We start from the raw sequence: 25,766 nt of genomic DNA, 5'->3' as shown, positions 1-25,766 counted from the left end.
TTAACTTTCAATGAAGCTACAACAATGTTTTCGCAGTCTTCAAATTATTGTGTTTGCTTATTTTTATTGAATGAAAATTTGGCTTAAGAAGTGTATGTTCTAGTCGTGGTTGAAGCTCAAGTTGAGATACAGATTTTGTTACTTATTCGCACATACTCCTCTTACAGTCTTTTTTGTTTTTTTTTTATTGCTGTTTTTTCTTAGCTACCTCGGCGTGTGGCAGCGCTCTTGTTGCTGTTGCTGTTGCTGTGGCTGTCGCAGTTGTTGTCTCTTCTCTTTGAACCGTAAATTTCCTGTCTATGACTCATACACGCGTCAGCAGCAAAACCGATAAAGATACAGATACACACACACACAGACACACACATCATATATTTTACTTGAAAACAAATGAAAATTTGCTTTCAAGTCGAATGACTGAAAACAAAACAAAAGCGGGGGAAAAGCAGTTCAATTGTTTTGCAGCTTGGCTGTTGACATTTTGCAACAGTTTTATCTGTGAACAGTGTTAAATTTAATGCATATGAGCTTTTCAGACCGTATATTATGTGTGCAAAACAAAAGTGCTTGTTTCCTACATAAAGATACGAGCACAATTCATTTATATAATGTCCACTTTTCAAGAAGTTCTTTTTTGTGGCATAACAATTTGCTCTGACTAAGCAAAATGCGAGTCGTAAATACATTCTAGGTTAAAGTCTTTTGGCATTTATAACTAAAGCTTAGGAACAAGGTTTCGGAGTTTTACAAAGAAGACTTTTTTGTTTTTGATGGTGATAATGGTAATGCTTCATTTGTTTTATGCGTCGTGGAAATTTCCCACAATGACGTTTACTTCTTGGAATTCAACGCCAATACATATATATATATATTTTTTTTTTCTCATCTTCTGCATAAATATATTTTGTAGTTTTTTTTTTTTTTTTTTGGGGTATTTCATGCTTGAACACCACTCAAACTGGTTGTCGAAGGAGCTTCACTTTTATTCCATATACTTTTGGCATCAGTTTTGTGTAGCTTTCGGTTTTTATTTTTTTTTCTTTCCTTGATTTTTTCATCTTTTTTTTTTTGTTGAAGCTAGCTGAAATGGTTTCCAAGCCATTTGCAATAATTACATCCGAGTCTGCCCAAAATGTCTGCTGTGAATAATTTTTTTTGTTTTTTATTTTTTTACTTTTCTGTTAATTTATTTATATTTTTTTTGGGGTGTAACAGCAACAGATCTGTGTTGGTGGGGCTGGTGAACTCGTCTCGCGCGGTTGAAGTTATTTGGCGCTACTAAATTTAGTCGACGCTCTCGTTACCATTGTGCAATGACCCAAATCAAAGCCCAAGCTCATTTCTGCGTTTTTGCCTATGTTTTGTGAACAGTTTTTGCCAACGCGCGCGCTCTGTTTTAATAGTATTATTTTTCAACTTTTAGCTTAGTCTTAATTTGCACATAAATGGACGGAGTTGTGGTGGAGTTGGCACAAAGTTCAGTTTATTTTTGTGTGCAGAGAAAGTATGATATACAACAATTCCGAGTGTTCGAACCAATAACTTAAAGTTTTAGTTCAAATGTCTGAAAATCAGTTGATTGATATTGATTTGAATTGGGCGTGTCAGGGGCTGCTGCTGCTGCTTACCTCGGCAAGTGGCAACGATTTATGTTTTTTTTTTGTGTTTTCTCGCAGTTCGTTGCTCGCGCTGTTCGGTTTCATAATTTGCTTAGCAACAAATGCTTGGCAACAAAGTTGCCAACATCAACAACAACAAAAAAACGGCAAATCGTTTGCTTTTGACTTGGCTCACACATAAGACAATGAGCAAAAAAGCCAAAGAAGAAAAATGAAAAAAACCAAAACCAAAAAAAAAAAAAAAAAAAAAAACAAACCGGTTCAAATTGGGTCGTAGTACTTTTGAGTGCAATTGTTACCTTTGAGCAGCAACAGCAGCAGCAACAGCAACACAGCTACAACAATCGACAACAACAATAGGCTCTCCACTCGTTTGGCCTGGCTCATTATGGTGGTTATTATGTTGGTCTTGTTCAGTTTTCTTGGCACGCGCTACAAAGCCCCCAACACCCACACACACACATACACACACATTTGCTGTGAATTCAATGATTTTGTAACGAATTTCGGATTCGGTTAGCATAGGTCAGTCTCAGTCTCTCACAGACTTTTGAAGACTGTCTTCTCTCTCTGTGGAAGAGAAGAGAGTCCAGCACTATGCTTTGCTCTCAGAGGGCGACCCTTAAGGCCTTCCGAACTAACCTTGTGGGTTCTAATGCCAAAGCATTTGGCATTCCAATAGAAACACAACGAAAATGAACATGAAAACCTAGAAACAAATTGTTTATTAAACATCTATTAACGGGCATTTTGCATACTCACAGCGCCAATGATTAGCTGCCTGCCACTGTGTGTTAGCCTTCCGAATCGTGCTTTTTGTGTATTAATTTATTGTTATATTCAATGTTTTCACTTTTAATTTCATTGTCTTTGCCCCTGTGCTAACGGTATGCGTTGAGGCATTGTTGAGAGACCAAAGTGCATTCCTACGAGTTCTCACACAATAAAAATAAATGCAAAAAAAAAAACAAAAGAGCAAGAGCAAGAACAGCAACTGCCACGCCTGACTGACTAGTTCTTCTGACAAAATCCAGCTAATAAATAAATAAATACACATATGTGCACATACACACAAGTGTATTATAAATATATAATAAAATGCACACACTTTTGTCTTATCGCCGCGGCACAGAGACTTTCGTCTGGGGTCTGGTTCAACAGGTTTGAGCTTTGTGCGTGCTTAATAATAATAATATAATGCATTTGCTGTTGTGTTTTAGCCACAGCTGTTTTATTTTCTAAGACTGTATTTAAATCAAAAAAATAAATACACTCTTCTCAATCGAGTAATTTATATACACTTGCGTACGAGAACATGCTTTTATCATAATTTCGCTAATTATTGATTTTTGTTCGCATTCTCTGATCTTTTCAAAACAGAAGCCAAAATAAAAAAAGTTAAAATTCGCCGAACTCGTGCCAATAAAAAGTTTAATGCATTATATACTCTACTTTCAGTTTTATTGATAATATGCATAAAAATACTGTTCATTTATTATCAATCTTTTCTCATTCTCTGAATTACGAGCGCTAATGCAATCAATGATCTTCTAAATAATACTCTTCTTTTTTATATGTTTGTTAATCTCTGATGCGCAATCGAATTTTAAAACCCGAATTTAGTTATCTCAGCTTAGCCCATCTCGCACGTGTTGGAAAAGCAATAATATATGTATTTTCACCTTTTTGCCTGAGACAACTTTCATGTTTGAATGCTTATGTATTAACAAATCTTCGATCGAAATTCATCGATCGCTGAGTATGCTAATGAACTGCAGCTTTTAGAATGGCTTGAAATTGAATAACATCTGAAAGGGATCAAAAGGGAAATCAATCATTTTAATGATTATAATCGAGATGTATCATAATCTGTAATCATGACTAATGCGCTTGACAGAATGAATTATCGTGCACATTGAGTAATCTATCATAAAGTAGAACTCTTACGATACAATTATAAAATAACACACTATTCATGCATAATTTCCCGTGAGTAATTTCAAAGTTTCACAGCGTAGCAATGATTCGTTGTGTGTGGCTTTTCTTATGCATCATTTTTTGTATGAGGTATATTTATTTATGTTATATTTTAGATGTAGTGTAGCCCATAGCATATTTTTAGTATTTTGCGGTTGCTTATTTTGGTATTTTTTAAAACTAAGTAGCGGGTATCTGACAGTCGAACACACTCTCGACTGTAGTTTTCTGACTTGTTTTAAAGTTGGCCTTTCGATTAAGCGATCTTTTGAAATGCCAAGTGAGTCATAACTCACTTTGTGCTTATCAATGGCTGATAATGAATTCCAGATGATTCTCAAGTTATAATCCAAAAAAACAGCGACAAAAACTGTGACGTTGCCTTGATGCAGTTTTTCCTTTTTTTTATTATTACTCGTATTTTATTTTTTTTGGTTATATCGTTGGCTATTTTCGGTTTCTTTATGGCCTGACATTGACATTTGCTGATGCTGATGCTGGCAATATTGTATCGCCGATGCGGTTGTGTTTATATATGGACTGTTGTTGTTTTATGACCAGCCTCCGATTCTGTGTGCTGACTGTGCATAAGATAGATGTAAAGTCAAAAGCCATTTGTCTCCATTCTGTCTCCAGGATGTCCACTTCAATGCATGTATTGCAATGCTCCCAGTGTGAGTCTCTAAATCGTTTTGTCTCAAGTGGTTGACTATTCCAATCCCTCCCTCAATGACTTCTCGCAGTTTGTTTGCTTTGTCGGCAAAAGTTGTCAGGCATTCAGTCAGTCAGTCAGTCATTCAGTCACCGTAAACTTGAACTGCTCTGCGACTGCTGCCAAGTCCAAGTTGTTTCCATTTCCATTTGCGGCAATGCAGCCTTGAAGTCAGTCGCATACACTTATTTACATACTCACACACTCACACTCATACACCCAATGCGTACTCACTCTTATGCACTTACATGGCATAAAAAGTTCAATGGTCAGCTAATGAAGCCACCTTCAGAGAGCTTGTTGTTATTGTTGCTTTTGCTACACTTGACCATAACCATCTGGTTATTGGCCGAATTCAACTCTGTCATAATTGTTACCAATAATTTCAAGCTCAAACTGCCCACAGCCGCCGCGTAATCGAGAAATTAACAAACTGTTTTTTATGAATATTCATTCCAACCATAATTCGTCACTCATAAATCTCAGACAAGAATCTCTCTCCCTCTCGGAGTCTCAGACGTTGACGCAGACGCAGAACGATAATAAAACTTGTTTACTCAGCTGATTGCATACTTCAAGTTTGTCAAAAAAATCAAGCAGCCATCAGACGAAACTCTCCATGAGTGTTTTGTGACATCTTTCAACTGGCACCATTAAACTCTTTTTAACTTTATCTCCCTTCCCATTTTTCATACACTTTTATCTTAAATAATTGCCGAAACTAACATTAGTTAAATTGTCTACAATTCGATATGTTTACCGCAATATGAATCCCTCAATTTTTTGATGAAATCAAATTAATTGAGTTGCCATTTCTTAGAAATCAATTTGCCAAATCATGCTCAAGGTCTTTTCACGCTTTTATAATCTGCAAATACTTCGAAATACCGCAAATACTTCAGAACAACTCCCAGAGACGAACTCGTTAAGCTTCCAATTTTTTTTATTTGTTAGAACACATTTGGCTGCCATCAGCGGAAATGAATTTAGCTAATTTATTTAATTTCGCACAACAAAATTTCCCCTTAATGAACAAAGAAATATTCCAACAAATGATGAATGGGGATTTACTTTTTTCAAACATTTATGTTATCTTACAATTATCAGTGTTTGCAATGTCAAATGTTAAAATAAAAACGCAACTGACAATTGACAAATTCCGAGTGTGAGTTCGTTCGATTTATTTGAAATTCTATTTGCATGAATATTGCATTTTTTACTCGCGCACTATAAAAAAAAAACGACTCAATTTGATAGCACTCCCAATTCCATCACATGCAAATCCCATAAAACATTCAAAATTGGACAAAGTGCCATCATTTTGAATGGCGTGCACACGACTCACAATCATTTGAATTTTGTTTTCAATTTATACCAAAAAAAAGTGGCGGAAAAAAACTAAACTGTGAAACATACTCGTATATTTGAATTCCCTGTAATTGTTTTTGCTTTTATATCTCTTTTATTTTGGTCGGATTGAAGAAATCAAGGTTGTCGCCATATGTAGCGGGTGTAAATTGAAAATGAAAATCACAAAAACAATTTGCACAGACTTATTGCAAAAGCATTCAAAATAAAAGCGGAGCAGATTTGAAAAACGATTTCGGCATGTGTGAATTGCATTAACTGCGAACAGTTTTGTGAGCCAGAAAATGAGCCATAAATCAGCTTATTAGCCGCTGCGCTTTACAATTAAGCTGCCAAGTGCTCAGTTAAGTGTGTAGACTATTAAAATCTCTTTCCTATTTCTCTCTTTTTTGTTAGAACCTGATTCTAAATATATATTCTTTCTCCACTCTCATTTGAATATGGCATTTAACTTTCACGTTAGTTTCGAAATTACTGGAAATTACGCTTAAGTCCAGGGGCGTGACGTCAATTCCTCAGAGGCGGAAACTAGTTGCACTCGTAGTAGACAATAAACTATTATTAAATGTGAGAAAGCACACACACGAAACAGTTCAAAAGAAAAGTACTTACGAAAGTTCAAGCGAAGTGCGAAACTTGAATACAACCTAAAGAAAAGAAAAGAAAAAAAAACTTAAACTGAAATGCTTTTTTGCTTTCTTTCAAAACAGTTTTTTCGACGCATTCGCTCATCGTCTCTCCACGCAGAGAGACAATTGGCGATTAATCGAAGAAAACCAAAAACGTAGTAGGAGAAATAAAAACAGGAATAACACTCAGATTTATTCAGTTGTGTAATAATCACATTCAAAAGGAGGAAGATGACCACCATGCCGGTGGTGTGGTGCACCGATCCCAATTCGGTGAACAATAAGCCAACAGCCTTTGCCCTGCATGGCATACAGCTGCAGGGAAATGTGACCGAGAAGCAGGTTAATGCCTTGCGTGAACTGGTCAATGCAGCGGCAGAGGGACGTCTTATCCTGCCATCGGATGGCACATTTATGCTCTTGGACAGTGGCCTGAGCATCGAGAGTTCGATACTGGCTGGCGGCAATGGGGGCAACAACAAGGAAACACTTGCTGTCGCTGGGACAGCAGCTGGCAACAATGACATTCATGTGGTGGACAAAAGTCCCAAGAACACATACATACTGATGCCGGTGAGCAACAACAAAGCAACGGCAGCAACAACGACAGCAGCAACCACTGCAACGGCAACCAGCAATGAGCAGTGCACGCCGGCAGCGATTGCAGCGGCGGCAGCACAATTGGAATTCCTGCTGGAACCCAAATACTCGACATTCACACCGCCAAGCTCAACGCCCAGCTCGCTGGCCGACGTGGAGGTGGCTGGCGCCGATGGCTATGAAGATGGTGACTTGGTGAATGCGGGAGACGAGGAGGAGGGCGATGGCGAAGGCGATGATGCTGGTGAGATACTTTATGAGTTTCTGTGCTGTGCCAAGTGCATGAATGAGCAGCGTGCTGGACATAACGGCACTTGTGCCAGTGCCAACCGGCGATTGCAACGTTTTTTAAGGCATTGCAGCGGCAACAGCAGCGAGTCACAGCAGCAACAGCAACAACAACAGCGACAGCAACAGGTCAATGAACCCAACACAATGTTGGACGATCCTGTTAGCAGCATTGCCAGCAAATATGCGCGACGCCACCATCAGCAGCAGCAGCGGCAGCGACACAAGCAGCATGCCACAGTGTCAATGGGCATTGCACGTAATCGGCCCAACAATCGTCATCATCACCACCATCATCATCATAATCATCACAACAGCAGTAGCAAATTACCCATGCACAGTGTGAAAATCTTTCATAATCGCAGCAGTTACAATCCGCTCAGCGGCGCGTGTACTATACCGACATCACCGCTCACTGTGGGCGTGGGCGTGCCCCCAGCGACATGTTCCATACCCGATCCCAGTGCCAGTTCCCAAACAACGACAACAACAACAGCAGCAATGACGCGAACGACGACTGCGAATACAGTGACGAGCGTTAACGTTGAGGCGGCCAGTTTGTCGGTGACAGCGGCACTGTCAACATCGCTGCCGATCTATGCGATTGTGAGCAAAAAGCGTGACGCGAACGTTGAAAAGACTGAAACGACGATAACACAAACAACAGCAACGACGGTTAACAATAACAACGCCATGTTAGCTGCCGTGCCCGAGGAGCCAACAATTGCCACAGTGCAGGATTTGATCAGTTTCGATGACGATGACAACAACAGTCAACAACAATCACAACAGCAACATCAACAAAATGACAACTTAGCCATAAACCACCAATCAAACAATCCAGCCAGAGACAATATCTGTGATAATAACAATCATGTGGATTTGCTGTGTGCTCCCAATGATCAACTGTGCGAGGATGCCAATCTGTTGTCGCTGCTCGTTACACCGCCACCCACACCGCCCAAACCCAATTCACCGGGCAGCAATAATTCGAGTCGCAAGACTAGCTTTGATTCCACCTGCACAATCAGTTCCATGGACTCGGGTTTCATGGAGATGCAAAACAAATTGGACGCGCTGGCTGCTGCTGCAGCTGCGGCCAGTGGCGGTGGCGGTGGCAATGGCGAGAAGATTGCGCGACGCAACTACAAGGAATGCTTGACGCAGTCGCGGAATCGTCGCAAATCCTATGAAGAGTTTAAGGCCATGTTTGCCGATGTCGCACAGCCGGATGCGTCGCGCTTGACGCGACGACGTTGCGGTATGCTGCAGGAGCATAATGTGGGAGGAGCTGCTGTTGTTGCTGCTGTTGAGGCAGCAACATCCACAATACCAACGGCAGCAATGCCAATCGGGACAGCGGTTGATGACGCAACAACAACTGCAAACAACAACAACATCAGCAGCAGCAATAACACTGTGATGACAACGCTCGCCTCAATATCAGAACAAGAAACCACAAACACGAGCAGCAACATCAACAGCAGCAACAACATCAAACCGGATTGCGCAAACGAGTTTGCTGCTGGTGCGACAACAACGGATGAAATGGATACCGGCGACGATCTAACAACAGTAACAGCAACAACAAGCTTTGCCAATGCCGCCGCAACAGCAACAGCAACCACCAACACCACTACAGAAGCAATGCGAAAGAATTCAGATTTTCTATCGCAGATACTCGATCATCATTTGGCGGCCAAGGAGCAGCGGGAAAAAGCGCACAAGCGACGCACATCATACGAGGAGTTCAAGCGTTTGGTGCGCGAGATTGATGGAGCCGCCGTTCATGGGGGTGTGGTGGAGCAGCCGCGTCCACTCATGGAATGTCCGCTGGACACACCCACAACAACAGCAATAACAGCAACAACAACTCCAGGAACAGTAACTCCAGCCACACCAGCTACAACAGTAACAACAACAACCACATCACCACTTAAACGTCAGAATTCGCGACAGCGCAAAAGTTTTGCCTCCTACTTTTTGCCCCGTCGCAACTCGACCAAAGAGCCAAAGACTGAGCTGGAATTGGAAACGGTGGTAAGCAAGCCAGACTTGGAGTTGCAGGCATATGCCAAAATGGCTGGCAACAGCAGCATCAGCAGCAGCAACAGCGTGAGTTCAAGTGCCAACTATAGGCGTAACTTTAAGATCTACGATAAGCTCGTGTATGGCACCATCTATGACATCATCCAGCGTAAGAACGATATCTATCAGCTGACATACCAGAAGTACGACAAGTACATGACCTATGGCACCATCTATGAGATACTGCATCGCAAAACGTCGACATCGTCGCAAGGCAGCAGCAATTCCCTAACCAGCGGCAGCGGCTGCGACAAATGGCAGCGAAAAAGTCTCAGCTCGATTTTAGAACGCGACACAGCGACGTCTGTCAAAATGCATAAATCAAACGATGTGATTTATGATATAATACAAAAGCAGCAGCAAAAGCGCGAAAAGGAACGTCAAGAGGAGCAGGAACGAGTACGGCAACAACAACAACAGCAGCAACAGAGTGAACAGCAACAACAGGATGCAACAACTGACACAACTGCAAATTTGGGCACACATGTCACGCACAAATATGGCACAATTTATGACATCCTACAAGGAGAGAAATTGGATGCCGGCTGCGGCGACGAGGCAATTGCCGAGAGCAAACCAGTTGCTGCGGCGGCGGCAACCACGACGCGTTTCGTGGTCAGCCATGTGGATGAGCAACAACAGCTCACGGACAACAACAACATGTTGCATGCCACTCCGGCTGTGACACCTGCAACAACTGTTGCCGCCGTGGAGCAACCACAACAGGCCAGCAAATGCAGCAAAATGCGACGTTTGTCCAACATTCTTAGCTACAGTAAATCAAGCAACAGCCATGCTACACAGGAGTCAACAACAGCCAACAATGAGCAACAACAGCAGCAGCAGCAGCAACAACATCAGACCAAACGCAGTCAGGCCAAGCGACGTGTTGGCGTTAGCAATCTGCTGTTGCCTCTCGACTCCGAGGAGCTCTACACCCGCATCATTGCCCAGCAGCGACGCGAGGGCAGCACCAGCAGCAATTCGAGCAGCGACGCCGATTGCCAAAAGGGTTTGATGAAATCCAATTCCTTGGATGCCATCTCCATGTCTGTGGCCATTTCGCCACCGGCAACACCTTCGCCACCGCGTCCACGACGCAGCCTCAAGCAACACAAATGCCTGCAACAGCAACAGCAACAACAAATGCGACAGTTGCCGCCGCTGATGAAGAAGCATTCGCTGGACAATTGTCCGGTGCCAAAGCAGCCGCTGCGCCGTTGGTCCAATCAAACGATACTCAAATGCACCTGCCAAGCGCCAGAGCCAGAGTCACTGCTCATCCATTGCACTTGTCCAACGGCAGCGACAACAGCAACCACAGCAACCACCACTGCATTGTCTGTCATTGAGAAGTGCCGCTCGCTGCCCGCCGCCTGTTCGCATACGTGCGTTAATTTAATTGCCGCCGTTGCCGGTTGCCGTTGCGATGCGACGGCGGCCACACCAATAGTCAAGTCTAACAGCAAAAATCCAGCAACAAACACGAAATCCACAACAACGAATACAACAACATCACCAACGACAACAAAAACAACAACGACGACGACGAGCAAGAAAGGCAAATCGCGTCGACTTTCGGAATTTACGCGTGGTGAATTTTTAAATGAAAAATCGTAAGTTTTAACTCCTCACACACACACATACGCACACACACAATTTGTATTCATTAATTTATGATTAGAGTTTATGTGTATACTACGACTATACTGCGGTTTTTTTTATAGACTGCGATTTGATTTCGTTTCATTTCATTCAGTAAATTTGCAACAGTCAAGCAAACTGCGCAGTGCGCATAACGAAATGAAACAGAGTTGCAAAATCCTTTTGAAATACACGACCTATAGTAAAAAAGATTTCAATGAAAAGCAGTGATCTAAAATATGCTCTTGAGTTACTAGAAATGAACTGAAAATCTAAGGGAATCTCTACTCGATAGTTCGTTACAGATTTTGGAGTTAGCTACCAGCCTCTTTTTGCAAATTCTGGCAACTTAAAATATTGAGTGCTCAAATTATCGCTACATATCGATCTTATTTAGACAATTACTACTCCAAAAATTAGTTCTGAATATACAAAAAGAAAACTGTAAAAGAAAAAGTAGAAAATGTTCTCTTGGGTCTTCTTGTCTGCTTATCACTGATGATATTATTATTCCAACATGATTCGATTTACCATATGCGCCACTGTGTTTTAAAATACTGTTAGCCAAGTCTTGTAAACTTTTGTCTCTTGACAACACTAAGTACGTGTCTTTATCAAATTCTTAACATATTTTACTGTTAATCTGCCCTGTATTTTTTGGGCGCTGTGTGTATCTGGCGAAGACCTTTCTCATTATTATGCAGAAATTTGCTGTCAAACAAATTGAATTGAATTTGACGCGAGTCGACTTCAAGGCCAAAACATTTCAAATTGGTTCAGTTCCAATTTGCATATCAATACCCACAGCAACAACAACAACAACAAACAAAATGTACAAACTTTTGTACTTGGGGCACACGTGCTATCCACTTGAGCAAAACCCAAACGCAAACTCAAAACTCGAATCCCAACCCGAACCAAATTTCAAGAGACAAGCGCCAGACGGAGCAAACAAAAAACACAACAACGAAAAGCCAATAACCAAAAGCAAAAAACTCGTCGATAACTCAAAGAAACGAGTAAACTGCAACACTTGACACAAAACCACAAACAACCAAATCGCAAAGGCAAATACAAATACAAAAAAAAAGCTGGAAAAAGGAAAAAAAAATTAAAAATGTGTAGAGCAATGTTTGTTTAACGCTTAATTAAAACCATCGTGTCATAAAAATTGTCACGACTTTTATTTTTTCGGTTTTTTGTTTTTGCTATCATCGCAAGTCTAATAAACATTTGTGGGCATGGCAACAGCTAAAAAGTAAAAGAAATACAAAAAAAAAAACAAAAAAAATGACGGTACAAATACCCCAAGGCACTTATAATGAGCAGGTGGATAAAGTAAAGCAGGAGGATGGGAGGAGGAGGGGGTGGGAGCTCTCTTTTGGGCCACGTACCAGACGATTTGTGCATTTATTTGATAGTCAAATAATTGGCAGGTTAATAACATAAAGACGTGACGTTAAACGCGATTACAACACTGCATAAACCTATCGAGCAAAATCGAGCAATGCAACACAGAAAGAGAGAGAGACAGAAAGAGCGATAAAGAGACAGACAGAAGCTGTTTTGTTATTAACTATTTATCAATAATTTTACTCGATCTTTGATGACGATTGCCATTCATTAACAATTATTTGCAATAACAATTAGATATTGGTTTTTTTCTTCTTTTTTTCTATTGGTCAAAGTACGTAGCTTGTTATTGTTAATTGCAGTTTGATTAGTCACTCACCTATTGATTGTCTCCTAACAGAATGAAAGTCATATTATAAACAAAGTTTTTACATACGCTTTTGGACTAGACGTTTGTGGCATGACAACAACGTCAGCCGATAGACAGACAGACAGTTGTGTGTATGTGCGTCTGGGTTTTAGCACATTTGGAATTGTGGCCTGGCCTGAATAATATGTATGCATGTAGGTGTGACGATGACGCTTATTGGCAGCTAAACTATTTCTACCCATAAATCCTTCAAGTGCGATGTTTTGAAATGATCTCGAAACATCGGGCAAAAGTCCGAAACCTTGGGCATCATTGAACGATGCTTTCATAAAGTATTGCATTTAATTGTGGTTGCTAGAAATTTGCATAATTTCAAGCAACTCTTGCCACCCACCAAATAATGTATACAAATTTATTTATTTACTCGAGAGACCTTCAATTAAAAGCTCATTAAATGTAGTTTCGACATGCTTCAGTGCAATTTCGTTGACAACTTTCAGTTGCAGTCGCAGTCGCAGTAGCTCTTCTGTTCTAGTGTGTACTCTAGAGTATATACTTTATATATTTTTGTGCTTTGTATGCTTCCAAGTCGATGTCAAACCGTTAATTTACAGCCACTGCAAATTGCCAGGGTGCGGTTGATGTCATTGTCTCTTGTGTATGTGGCGAACCGAGCGTGTGTGCAAAGCCAACCCACAATGGAATTGTAACGCCTTCGCCTCGCTCTTCCCCAAATTGTTGGTCATTAGCCTATGCGTTTAAACCTTTATCGGGTTGTGTGGCTTATATAAGCTTGCGAATTGCAACGTGCTGCACGTGATGATTTCATTTCAAACGTATAAATATTAGATAGGTGAATAGCTTTGCCTATAGACGTATACTTGATAATTGTTTTCAAACTGCATTCATGCGTTGCCACAATAATAACTACAATATCCAACGCCCTTCGAGCCTGCCCAAATTCAGTTGTTGTGGGGCTAACGTACTGCTTCAATTTTATAATTGATTTCAATTTATTAACAACGATTTATTGTAGAAGCAGCAAGGCCAAAACGCAGTTGGATTATGCTACTTAAATATCTATTTTTTACATTCTTAATTGAAAATGAATTGAAAGTGTTTGTTATGCACTCATCAAGCTGCAAGTCTGTCTACAGGGTATCTCCGCTATGGTAATGTCAACTAATCAAGTAATTGTTTAGCACCTACAGAATACAATAAACCACAGCTTCAATATAGAGAGAGATCTCCAAGTGTTTGTTTGCTCATGAAAAACCTTGCTACTAACTTTGCCTTTCTATTGCCACAGACACAATGCATGTAATTGACATTGAACGACACAGTTTTGGTTAAGATCTAAGTTCCGAGTCATTATGATAATAATAATAAAATAATGACTGACTTTTCAAATAGATACAGAAATTGTTTAGAAATAAATGCCTGACATTCTCCAGCTATTATTTGCTAGTCAAAATCTCGATATCAGTCGCAAAGATACTCAAATTACATTTGCGTGTTTTCTGCTTTGGGAACTGCGAATTGTGCATGTGCTACAAGCCAATGTGCTTTTTATATTTGTGTGATTTTATCTGGAAAGTGTGCATTCTCTGTGCATATGGGGAAAAATGTTGATGGCAAAACGGTGCTTGATGCCGGAACTTGATAATTTCTTCTTGGCTTGCTTTGACTCCGCTTGGCCTTTTACTTACATACAATGCAACGCATTTTATGGCCGGCCGTGTAGCCATTTTCTATTTGCACATTTTCACTGCTAGAAATGGTCAGAGATGAGATGGCTGGCAACAGCTACCAGTCTGAAAATTCTAAAACGTTTACCAGCCGCATTAGCAGCATTAGCTTGGCGCTCACCATTCGCATCGCATCGCATCACCATCTCTCAGCCACCTAAACCATTTGCAGGTGGTGCAAAATCGAAAGCCTGGCATTAACAAATTATTTCTGCATAAAATTGTGCTTGGAACTAAGACACGCCTGCTGCTGCCCATATACGACCATACGACCACGAGCATGAGCACGAATAGTAGCTGCGCAGGATGGGTTGGTAAATGGTTTATGTCTATTTTTAGATGGACTCGCAACTCCCCAGCTCAGCTCTATGGCAATTTTGCCCATTACCCACCACCCCGCGGCTGTCTCTCTGTTGTCTCTGCGCATTGATTTGAAATTTGTTTCGCACGAAATCCGTATGCTTCGTTGCTTGGTTCGCTGTTGCTTCGTTGGTTCGTGGTTAGTTGGTTGCTCTGCCCCGATGGGGCCTAAAATAAACAAGTGTCGTTTGTTAGCCTAGCCGCGTGTTAGGCACTCAACTAACTAACTCTCTGCATCTCTGGGCATCCTGTCCAGCAGCCTGCGGCAAAGAAACACAACAGCAACAACAACAGAAAAACAATTAAATAAACGCCACGCCGGCAACGGGGCAACCTCGTGTTGTTCGTTGTTCACATTGTTGTTAAGTGGTGCTCTGCAGCAGCAGCACCAGGAGCAGCAACATCGGCAGCAGCAGCAACCAAACAATAACTAGAAAAACAGCATTGCCCATTGCTAGTTTAGTTTGTTATTATTCCAATTTTTTTTCCTTGGTTTGCCTTGCCTGTGCTTATTCAACCAACTTTTGCAGCAGCTCCTCCGGCTGTTCCCTGGAATGAAAAATTGCATTTGGCGCCATCAACAATTATCTATGGCACAGCTTCAATACACTTGTGGTGTTCAGCTGAGTTTGGTTTTATAAATAGACACACAGTTGCTCCCATTGTGGTCCACAACTGTCAATTGTGGTGCGTGTCCATGTCTTTTGATTGGCAGCGTTAGCCTAACGCTTAAATGCGGCAATTTCCAATGCAGGAAATGAATTGAAAACGCTTCGAATAAATTCGCAACAACAAAAAACGCTGCCGAGAATACGAGTTTACTACAAAGAAATCTAGTTGCAGCTGTTTATGTGAACAAACAATTATTATATAAGGACAGCAATTGTTTAATACATACGATGTACAACCAATTTCGTGACCTAATTTTAGTTTAATTCAATGCAAAAACAACTAAAATCACGAATTGATTTCTCGACTGAGTTAATAAAGTTATTGTTGCATTTCATTCATTTTATTTTGCACTTTGAAACATTTGTTCTTAATAGTAGTAACATATGAACAGTAAAAAAGTTACAGTCGAGTGTGCTCGACTGTGAGATACCCGATATGAATTTTGAATAAAACCTAAACATTGCATTATTGACTTTAAAGTATACCAAAATAATATATCAAAGACTATATTTGGTATATTGTTCTAGTGCTACATTCAACATATACCATCACTACTATAGCAATATAGCATTTTATAGCAGGTGTAAAAACCACTTTCGATTTCTCTTGTTACCAACGATTATTTGTTGTTTGGCAAAGAGAGAAGGCAAATATTCGACCTTAATGACGTGCGTCTTCAGCCTCCCTCTAGACATTGCCCTAATTAAATGTGTATTTTACAAACTCTAAACTCTATCTATGCACTGTTTATCTGACTGGCATGACTTGTATTAGATATAGTACACGTATTTGCATAGCTGTTGTACGTACAAACAAGTATCTAATAGTAGAGAGATACTCAACAAGTTCATTCATATGTCCAGAGATCGGATCAAGCAGCTCCATTAACATATTGCCTTACATGCATCAATCAATATATCTCTGCTGAGCAAGTTCACAAGAGAGGGAGAACAGCAACACTTTTGCTATTGTACTTATAAATAATTCATTTATTCGCTTGATTTATACACACAGACACACACACACACAAGTGTCGCGTGTCAAAAGTGCTTCAGATGATTTCTCAGCGCCATAGAATGCAAATTGATTGCACTAATGGCCAACAGCTTAACTGATTATACTAAACAATTCCTTTCAATTCTTTTTGTTTTTCAGGTAAGTGTACACTTGACATGAAAACAGCATTCGCACTTTGGCTAAGTATTCAACATAAAACTGAAATCATACAACATTCTTATATTACTCATACGCAACGTATACGAAAGTTGATTAATTCCAATTGATGTTGTGTAAACATCAGCTGGACTTTAATGTTTCTAATTAAATATTTAAAAATAAATGCATACAGTATGCGTTGTATGCACGTGTCAGGCAGCGGATGTCGGAACAAGCATGTTGAAAAACAAAAACAAAAAACAAACTTACATATATTTAAAAATAAATATAAATAAAATGGGAAACATGACCAAGACAACAATTATAGAGAAAGTGACAGGCCGGCAGCCAGTGGCTGCATTTTAGTCGTGCGCCACTGCAACACAAACAAAGCAAGAAAAAAAAGAGAAATAAAATTGACTACATACTCCAATTAATATGCATAAAAAAATGCATTGGCAGTCGGCAATTGGAAAACACACTTATCAGGAATTAAAGCTAAAGCTCAGCCATGTTCGTTCGTTATGTGAAAATGAAGTGGAAATGTATTTCACATACACCATAATCAAATTGGCCTCGAGGCGTGTTCCGAGGAAAAGTTTAAACAGCTAATTAACAGTTTGTGAATTAATGGCATTTCGGTGATTTTGGCTTTTGAGGCTTTTTGCCAAAACACCTGAACTCAAACAACTCTTACGTCGAGCCTCGTCCGGGTTGTTGTCCAAGCTTGTGGCTCGGGCTCGGGCTCGTCAATAATCTTCTGAGGTAATCCACAGTTAATTCACAGCCTCTGAATCATGCGTGACGTTTTAACAAAATGCGCTCGAAACCCGTTTAGTTGTGAGCTGGCAGGTTGGCTGGCTGGCTGCCTGGAAAGCGCAAATTACATGTGTACATATGTATATTTGGTTATAATATATGGTTAATTGCACAAAACAATACAACAACAAACAACAAAAGTAACAAACAAACAGCAAACAACAACATCATGACCTGCTTCAATAAATCCAAAGCAATTGAACAGCCAGCTGGCTGACTGGCTGGCAATTGGCAATTGGGGCAGCCGCAAACAATTGACAGTGGAACGTCTAAACCGTTGCATGGATTAGTTTCTGTTGCTGCCGCTGCTGCTCTTTTTTTTCTGTTTGTGTTTTTATTACTGCCAAAGTTAGTTAGTGAGCAGCCAGTTAGGCAGTCTCAACCTGGCACAATTTGGCTGAATTGTATAGAATTGGGCACGGTGAAAACAACAAGCTCAAAACAACATGCTCTCGCATAGCCAAAGTGTCAATCAAACTAGACGGGACTAGGGGCTCGAGACCAGGGACAATCAAGTGTGGGCACGTCAAGTGCCGTAACTGGAGGCAAATTGGAGCAGCCTCAACTGAACTGAATGCCAGACAACAGCCAACAAGAACAACTTCACTTGAGCATTTTTGACCAAATTGTAAATGAAGATGTGAACCGAGATTCGCCAATATATACATTAGTATATAGTATGCACACACAAATATGTATATTGATGTAGACCGGACATGGTCTGGCCGACGGCCGCCGGCTGCTGGCATGTTGAATCTAATCTAATTTTAACTCAAAAGTGCATGTCCATGGCAGGCAGCCTTGTTTGTGCATGAAATGCAACGCCGCAATTAAGTTAACAGCCAAAACAAGCCAAACATGTTAGCCCAAAGATAGTGGCAGCATCTCAGCATCGATGGTCCTCATCGTCATCGCCATCGTCGACGGTGTTGTTGTGGTTGTTGTTGTTGTCGTTCCACTAACCATGGCCAAAAACCAACACACAAAACTAGCCACTAAACTATGGTCTGACGTAGAAAAATTGTAGAAAAAAAAATACGAGCTAAAGGAAAAACAACATGTAGCAAGTATCTTTGGCTCGTTGTTGCAGCGGCAGCTTGTGGATATTTTTAGACATTACGTTGCATTTGCGTTGTTTAAAAATAGTTGGGCCAGTCTCACAAGACACACGAGCTGCAACTACAACAACAACAACCAGCAACCAGCAGAGGAGCAACCATTTGAGGCGGCTGCTGCGACTGCGCCTTGCTTGGCATTTGATTTTGGCTTTGTGGCATGCGTATACTGCGTCCCCCCCTCTCCAACTCCGCCTTCGTCTCCTTCTACAGCTGCATAGACTGTCTATACTTGTAACCATTTGGTTGTGTCTATAAATAACACTTTAGTTCTTAGTAGAACAATTTTTCATATTATGGCCCGCACTGCAATCAGTCTATAATATATTGATATCGATATGTCGGGCAGACGATCAAAGATATGGCCCACAATTTGCCAATTGTAACAAATATTTCCAAGCCATAATTTTGTTTGCAATATTGCTAGGAAATTTTACAAGTTTAATGCAGTATTATTGGCAGCTAATTTCATTAAATTATTGATAAAATATAATTCGATTCTCAATCATAGCTTTTAAACTCTATCGAAGTTGTGTGAGCATCACTTTTTGTAGTACAATTTATTTGAGGGTATAAGATACTTTACCTTATAAGTAATGGCTGCGTGTCAGGAGAACATTGTGTAGACAAAATCCAGAGCAGAGCAATTCCTAAACGCCCACAATTTACCAACAGTAATGTTTATTTTAAAGCCATAATTTTGATTCCCAAACATGTTTATTGAATTAACAATATTATTGACAGTTAATAAGTCGGTTCAAGTCGTATATTTTATTTGAGTGTATAAGATACTTTATCTTATAAGTGATAGCTGCGTGTCAGAAGATCGTTGAGTAGCCAAAGTCCAGAGCAGTGCCTAACAAAGGATGCGAATCTCTGTAGTTCTCTCTCTTTGACTTTGTAATTAAAGTGTTGCATATTTATGAAAGTCATGCCATGCATGCATTGCCCCTTAAATGGACATTAATCGATGGATCTATAAATAGGACAGACACTGTGCTGTGTTAGCCTGTTGCTTTGGCAAAGAAAAAAGCAAACAAAAAAGTTCAGTTTCAAAGTGGGTTTAATGGCGTCTAATAAAGGCTCTCATTGGCATAATAGACACGTGCTGCAATGAATGTGCACCATGAACGAGTGCTCATATCAATCAATCAAATTGTATGCACTTGAGGTCCATTCATAAGCAGACAAAGTAGCAGGCTTCTAACTAATGTTGGCCGTAATGTTGCCTGGCATCCTGCTGACTGCCAACTGCCTGCTGTTGACTAGTAAATTACTGGCCAACAAACGGCAGCGGCAGCAGCAGTAAGTTTGTTGCAAAATCTGATGATGATGATGGCGATGGCGATGGTGATGGCAGACAACCGTTTGTTGATGACAACAAAACAGCAACAACAACAACGACAGCAAAAGAAAAAAAAACATCTCTCAACACACAGACAACTCCCCAACGTTGCCGCCCTCCCATTGAAACAAGGCAGACAGCCAATTAAAAGTGCCAGCCAAGTTAAGAGTCGCGTTGTGTTGTGTTGTGCTGTGCTGTGTTGTCCGAGCCACAAGTTCTTTTAATAATAGCTTTAAATGGCTTTGCGCAATCAGATTACTTGCAGCTTTGCCCGTTGAATTCCAGCTAACTAAATGGCTCTAGGCCGAGCCAAAGCAAGCCAAGCCAGAGCTAGAGTCATCGCAGAAATAACAAAATAAAATGGAAATGGAAATGAAAAGAAATAAAAGCAATGAAGAAGAACACACCAACAGAGTCAGCTCTGCGCCTCGCTGTTCTCGGGACTCTCGTGTCTGTTTGCATTCTAAGCCAAAGTGAAATTCAATAGAACTGGCAAATGCCATTTGCAAACTGTGCATGCCATCAAGCCAGGCCCATCTAGAATTGCGTCCTGTCTTGCCAATTGCTATGTGCATGTTGCAAATACCTCATGAAGTATTAAATGAATGGGGTATATCTGTTTTAGAGGCAATTAACTAGAAAAAATCTTTATTTTTTCTATTTAACACCTTTTCAAATTTAGTTAAATTACTCTAGAATAAATCTTTTTTTAAAATTGCATTATTTTCCTGCATGAAACTTCACATCAGTTAAAAGTATTTCCTTAGTTTATCATGCTCCATTTTCAGTTTGTTCTAACTGCAACGGAAACCTGCATTTGGCGAATAGAGCCAGAGTCGAGAGCTATCTTACTCACCTCACCAGGTGCTCAGAGGCTGTGGATCTGGTCTTGGGGTTGTTATTGCTGCAAGTTGTCTTTTTTATGTAGTGTGCATACAAAATGCAGTTGGGGTTTTTATCTTTGTGGTTTGGGCATTCCAGGCTTTGGCTTGCTTATTCCTGTGCATGCACAAGAGTCCAACACGAGAAGCTGTCACTGCATCGTACACACACACATATGGCATGGAAACATGTCCTTGTCCACCAATTTTTTGTTTTCACTTTTTTTTTCCCCCACTTTGGCCACGTTTCAAGATTCAACACGCCCCCAGCTCGTAGTTGTTGTTGTTGTTGTTGGTGTTGCTGTTGTCGTATGCATTGAAATGAAAAGTTTTGCGAGCCTCTATTTTTTGTGTGTTTCGCTCGCCCGGAAAATGTTTTGCACAGCACAGCAGCTCGTTGGTTGGTTACTTGGTTGGTTGGCTGGCTGCTGATGAGTTTCCTTTATCGCGCATTGACGCCAGCAAAATCGTGAGGGGAGCATAAAAACCGCATTGAATGTTGAGACAAAAGCCCATAAATGGCTTCGTTTCCACATAACCCACATAAAAGTTGACTATACTTACAAATAATGCATGTATATAGACATACATACATATATGTATGTACTTTAATATGCAAATGTCTCTGCATCTGTGTGTGTTTGAGCGATGCAACTATTAAGTTGTCTCTACTCTCTTGACATCTCTCTATCGTGTTTTTCTGTGCTGTCGTCTGCGTGTGTATCTTTTTTCACAATACATTTTTTATGCATTTTTTATGATGTCGTCGCCTCTCGTATGACATATTTTGGCCACGCTTTTGACATCTTCTCTGTGTTGACACGAACTTCACAAAAAAAACAGAAATTTGAATTGGACTGGAAATAAGACTGTTATATAAGAAATCTCTTTCACACACTTTAATTGTAATTACAGTTGTTCGAAGCAGTAGGAAAGAGACTGAGAGAAAGAGAAATATGAACAACAATGGCATCAGCTAGCTTTTTATATTAAGGTCAATGTTAATGCCACACTGAGATATGGTTTGACAGCCATTTCATTGATGTTTTTCCGCATTTTTTTTGCTGCTGGCCAATGACGGTTGCAGATTTTGGATATTAAAGAGATGAGGAAACGGAGAATATAGCGGAATTCCCCATAGAAAGCCGCACAAAACAAAATGTTCAAACAGAATTTCTGTCATGTGACTGAACACGGCTTTCAAATATAATTTCAAATAGATAATAACCAACCATTTTAAATTGTTGCACATAAATATTAAATAAATAACAACAGCAGCAGCGGCAGCGGCAAAGTTTTTAACCGAGTTCCGCAATTTTTCGATTCGGAAGCGCAATTAAAATGGAATTTAAAGTGTTCATAAAATGCATAAATAAATTCAAAGTGTCGCTAAAATTGTGTGAGCAAGAAAAACAAATGTTCAATGGGTGCATAAATTACAAGTGTTTTCAATTTCCAGTTGAAAACAAAAATTAAAATTAATTTGAAAAGATAATTTAAATAAGCACATTTCAGAATCAACTCAAAATGATGTTGATGATAATGATTTAATAACGCTGTGCTCAAAATATAAATTTCTATAACGTTTTTATAGAAAACTGGAAAAGAGAACAGCTTTTGCTTTGTCTATACCGAAAGTGTGATACACTTTTTAAATATAGATTTAAAAATGTGCTACATATGTCGTACTCAAATTATCATGGCCTTATGGCAGAGTATTCGTATACATGCATATTTAATGCGAAAGCGAAACACGTTTTTAAAAATTAAACTTAATTTCCACTTGATGCTTGAACAAATGACTCAATTGAGGTGAAATAAATAATCGAAAGCAAGCCTGTTGAAGGGAGAGTTGAATGAAGGTGGCACGTGCCTCCTTTTGCCTGATCTGATGGAAATAAAATTTGTTAGCCTTGGTGTGTGGCAGCAGTTTCCTTAATAAACCTAACCATTTAATGGCTAGAGTTGTAATATTTTCATTTATATAGTATTACACTAGCTACGCATACGATGACTTCCTTTTTGCATTTATTAATTGTTTTCAACGTTGTTGTTTTTGTTGTTTTTTACAGCTGGTACTTCCGCAAAATCAAACGCATTGAGGCTGAGAAAAAACTGTTACTGCCAGAGAACGAGCACGGTGCATTTTTAATTCGCGATTCCGAGAGCCGCCACAATGACTACTCGCTATCAGGTGGGTGTCACACATCAGGCATACTAATGCCATTATAATTTATAACAATTTAAATATCCATATATGTGTGTGAGTGACTATATTACAATACTTTTTTGTATGTGCTTCTTTGCAGTGCGCGATGGCGATACGGTTAAGCATTACCGCATCAGACAATTGGATGAAGGCGGTTTCTTCATTGCCAGACGCACAACATTCAGGTGAGTTCATGCAGCATGTTTCACACATTAGTCAGAGATTAATCTGTATCTATATGTATTCGAAAACAGAACCCTACAAGAGCTTGTCGAGCACTATTCCAAGGATTCGGATGGCCTGTGTGTCAATCTCTGCAAACCTTGTGTACAGGTAAGCTAATACTGCACCGATCAATTGACTATTTAGAATGGAACTCATTGTATGCCTTATTGTTTATTCGTACATGCATTTAACATGCACTTAACATGCATTTGACATTACGTATGTATTTGCTGTCGCCAACATCAACATCAACAACAACATTAACATAATCACATAACATGTCATTTCACATCAAGACTCATTATTATTGTTATGTATTGATCATGATTTCATTATTTACGAATACTTAACGAAAACGATTACAAATTTTTCTTTATATATATCTCTTATATTTGTTTCTTTGATTAATATACTACTAACTAACGAAATTACTATATAAAATACCAAAATACTAACAAATAAAAGACTAATTCATTTTCGGGTATTTTTGAGGTAGGATTTTGTATTTAACGTTAACGTTATTCTCCTCTATTCATATGTGTGTGTGTGTGTGTGTGTATGTGTGCCACTGCCAGTAACCACAATCACAACGCCAAATAATAAATTAACCGAAAAAAAAAACCATAACTAACAACAACTCCCATTCATATTTCATCAATTTCAAAAACAATTCCATAATCGCCAAAGTACAAAGTGCAATCAGATGACTAACAAAACAAATTATTCGAAATTGGTGTCATAAATCTCTGCTCTAACTAAAACTACACATTTCATTTAATTCCCTAATTTTGGGTATTAAAATAGTAGTCAAATATCATTATATGAAAATGATTTCACACGTTGTTAAAAATGATTCAGACTTTAGAAATTTCCCCAAATAATGAAATCTAAATTTAAATTCTGAGTTAAGAAGTGCCTTTAAGCAATAAAGTGTCATAAATTTTGAATAATTTGTATCATAAAAATTCCATTTAATTATTTAATATATACCTTCAAAATTACTTATCGCCTTATGACGTGCGAGCGCACTCTTAAATCTAGTGCGAGAAGCAAATCGCGTGTCTGAAGCGTTAATTTATTGAAAAGCTCACCGAAGGGCAACCAAAAATTGCACAACAATTGAAAAGTTCAAACAATGCACTTTCAAATTTAAGACGCTCTTGTGACTCAGCGCCTGCGAATTTGCGAAAAAGCACACCAAGAAAATATATGTATAAAATGTAATTGACAAATTCCACCAAGTACTTCGCTGCACTTTGACTTTGCGTTAAGGCCAACAATTACTGGTCAAATTACAGTGTTAATTATTGTTAACATCTCCGCTCTATTTACCTACACAATTAACAATCTAACAACCAACAGACACAACCAAGCCGCAACAGCAACACTGAATCAATTTTGTACATAATGCCTAAATGTATGCTACAAAAATCCATTAAACAATTGGCACATTCATCAAAACGAGCCTAAAAAACACATACAGAAAGTTTACCAGTTAAAGCTTTTAAATTCGACAATGTTTTGATCGCTAACTAATTGAGATTTTCTACACTTTTTTTGTGTTGAAATAACGACAACTCACAGATTGAGAAACCTGTCACCGAGGGCCTATCACATCGAACTCGCGATCAGTGGGAAATCGACAGAACATCGTTGAAATTCGTACGTAAATTGGGATCTGGACAGTTCGGTGATGTCTGGGAGGGACTGTGGAACAACACAACGCCCGTGGCGATTAAAACGCTGAAATCAGGTAAGACGAAGATTAATCCAAGCTTTGATACAGATCATTAACATTTTCTATTAATGCCAGGCACAATGGATCCCAAGGACTTTTTGGCCGAGGCTCAAATAATGAAGAAACTGCGTCACACAAAGCTCATTCAGCTGTATGCTGTGTGCACCGTTGAGGAGCCCATCTACATCATTACGGAGCTAATGAAGCACGGCTCCCTCTTGGAATATCTGCAAGGTATGTTACTGAGAACTAATAAATAATGTGACTAATAAACACTTTTATAAATTTGACTAACGCTTGCATTAATCAAATTAAGCAAAACCAAGAACTAAAACATCAAATAATTATAACGCCCGCTCGTCCAGCTTTCATCATGTCATTCTAATTTCTTATGAAAATGTGTTTTTTAATATCTTATAGCAATTGCAGGCAAAGGTCGTAGTATCAAAATGCAAACGCTCATCGATATGGCTGCCCAAATAGCCGCTGGCATGGCATATTTGGAGTCACAGAATTACATCCACAGAGATTTGGCAGCTCGAAACGTTCTTGTGGGCGACGGCAACATCGTGAAGATTGCCGATTTCGGTTTGGCACGGTTAGTTACGATTAATCAGTTGTAATTTCTTTAAGCGTATCATTATAAATGCTTTGTATTCCACAGACTAATCAAGGAGGATGAATACGAGGCACGTGTCGGTGCCCGCTTCCCCATTAAATGGACTGCGCCGGAGGCGGCCAATTATAGCAAATTCTCAATCAAATCAGATGTGTGGAGCTTTGGCATTCTACTCACCGAACTGGTCACCTATGGTCGTATACCCTATCCCGGTAAGTTATTTAACGACTTT

General features: G+C 39.6%; 1 protein-coding gene and 1 long non-coding RNA gene across 8 annotated transcripts in view; one reads left to right on the top strand and one right to left on the bottom strand.

Moving 5' to 3' along the window:
* The window catches only part of LOC133839946 (uncharacterized), a 48,719-nt gene that overhangs the window by 19,112 nt on the left and 3,841 nt on the right, over nt 1-25,766 (top strand). For 3 of the 7 annotated variants that reach the window (XR_009894153.1, XR_009894152.1, XM_062271600.1), the window contains exons 2-10: nt 6,387-10,897; nt 22,816-22,937; nt 23,053-23,137; nt 23,207-23,285; nt 23,643-23,669; nt 24,762-24,930; nt 24,991-25,149; nt 25,336-25,513; nt 25,580-25,746. Coding sequence is in view for 1 of the 7 variants with exons in the window: in XM_062271600.1 (XP_062127584.1) it covers nt 6,537-10,897; nt 22,816-22,937; nt 23,053-23,137; nt 23,207-23,285; nt 23,643-23,669; nt 24,762-24,930; nt 24,991-25,149; nt 25,336-25,513; nt 25,580-25,746 (5,347 nt within the window). In the remaining 6 variants the exon portion in view is untranslated. The remainder of the gene's footprint in view (nt 1-6,386; nt 10,898-22,815; nt 22,938-23,052; nt 23,138-23,206; nt 23,286-23,642; nt 23,670-24,761; nt 24,931-24,990; nt 25,150-25,335; nt 25,514-25,579; nt 25,747-25,766) is intronic. The other 4 variants (XR_009894154.1, XR_009894156.1, XR_009894155.1 and 1 more) reach the window with 4 other exon arrangements.
* On the bottom strand, nt 19,563-20,570 carry LOC133844215 (uncharacterized). The gene is made up of 2 exons (XR_009894576.1): nt 20,270-20,570; nt 19,563-20,192 (listed from the first exon to the last, which is right to left on the bottom strand). It is a non-coding gene; the product is annotated as an uncharacterized LOC133844215 (long non-coding RNA).

Source organism: Drosophila sulfurigaster, chromosome 3, assembly GCF_023558435.1.
Source record: "Drosophila sulfurigaster albostrigata strain 15112-1811.04 chromosome 3, ASM2355843v2, whole genome shotgun sequence".
Classification (NCBI taxonomy): Eukaryota; Metazoa; Arthropoda; class Insecta; order Diptera; family Drosophilidae; genus Drosophila; species Drosophila sulfurigaster.
The sequence above is the reverse complement of the archived record's forward strand: the minus strand, read 5'-3'. Positions and strand labels throughout refer to the sequence as shown.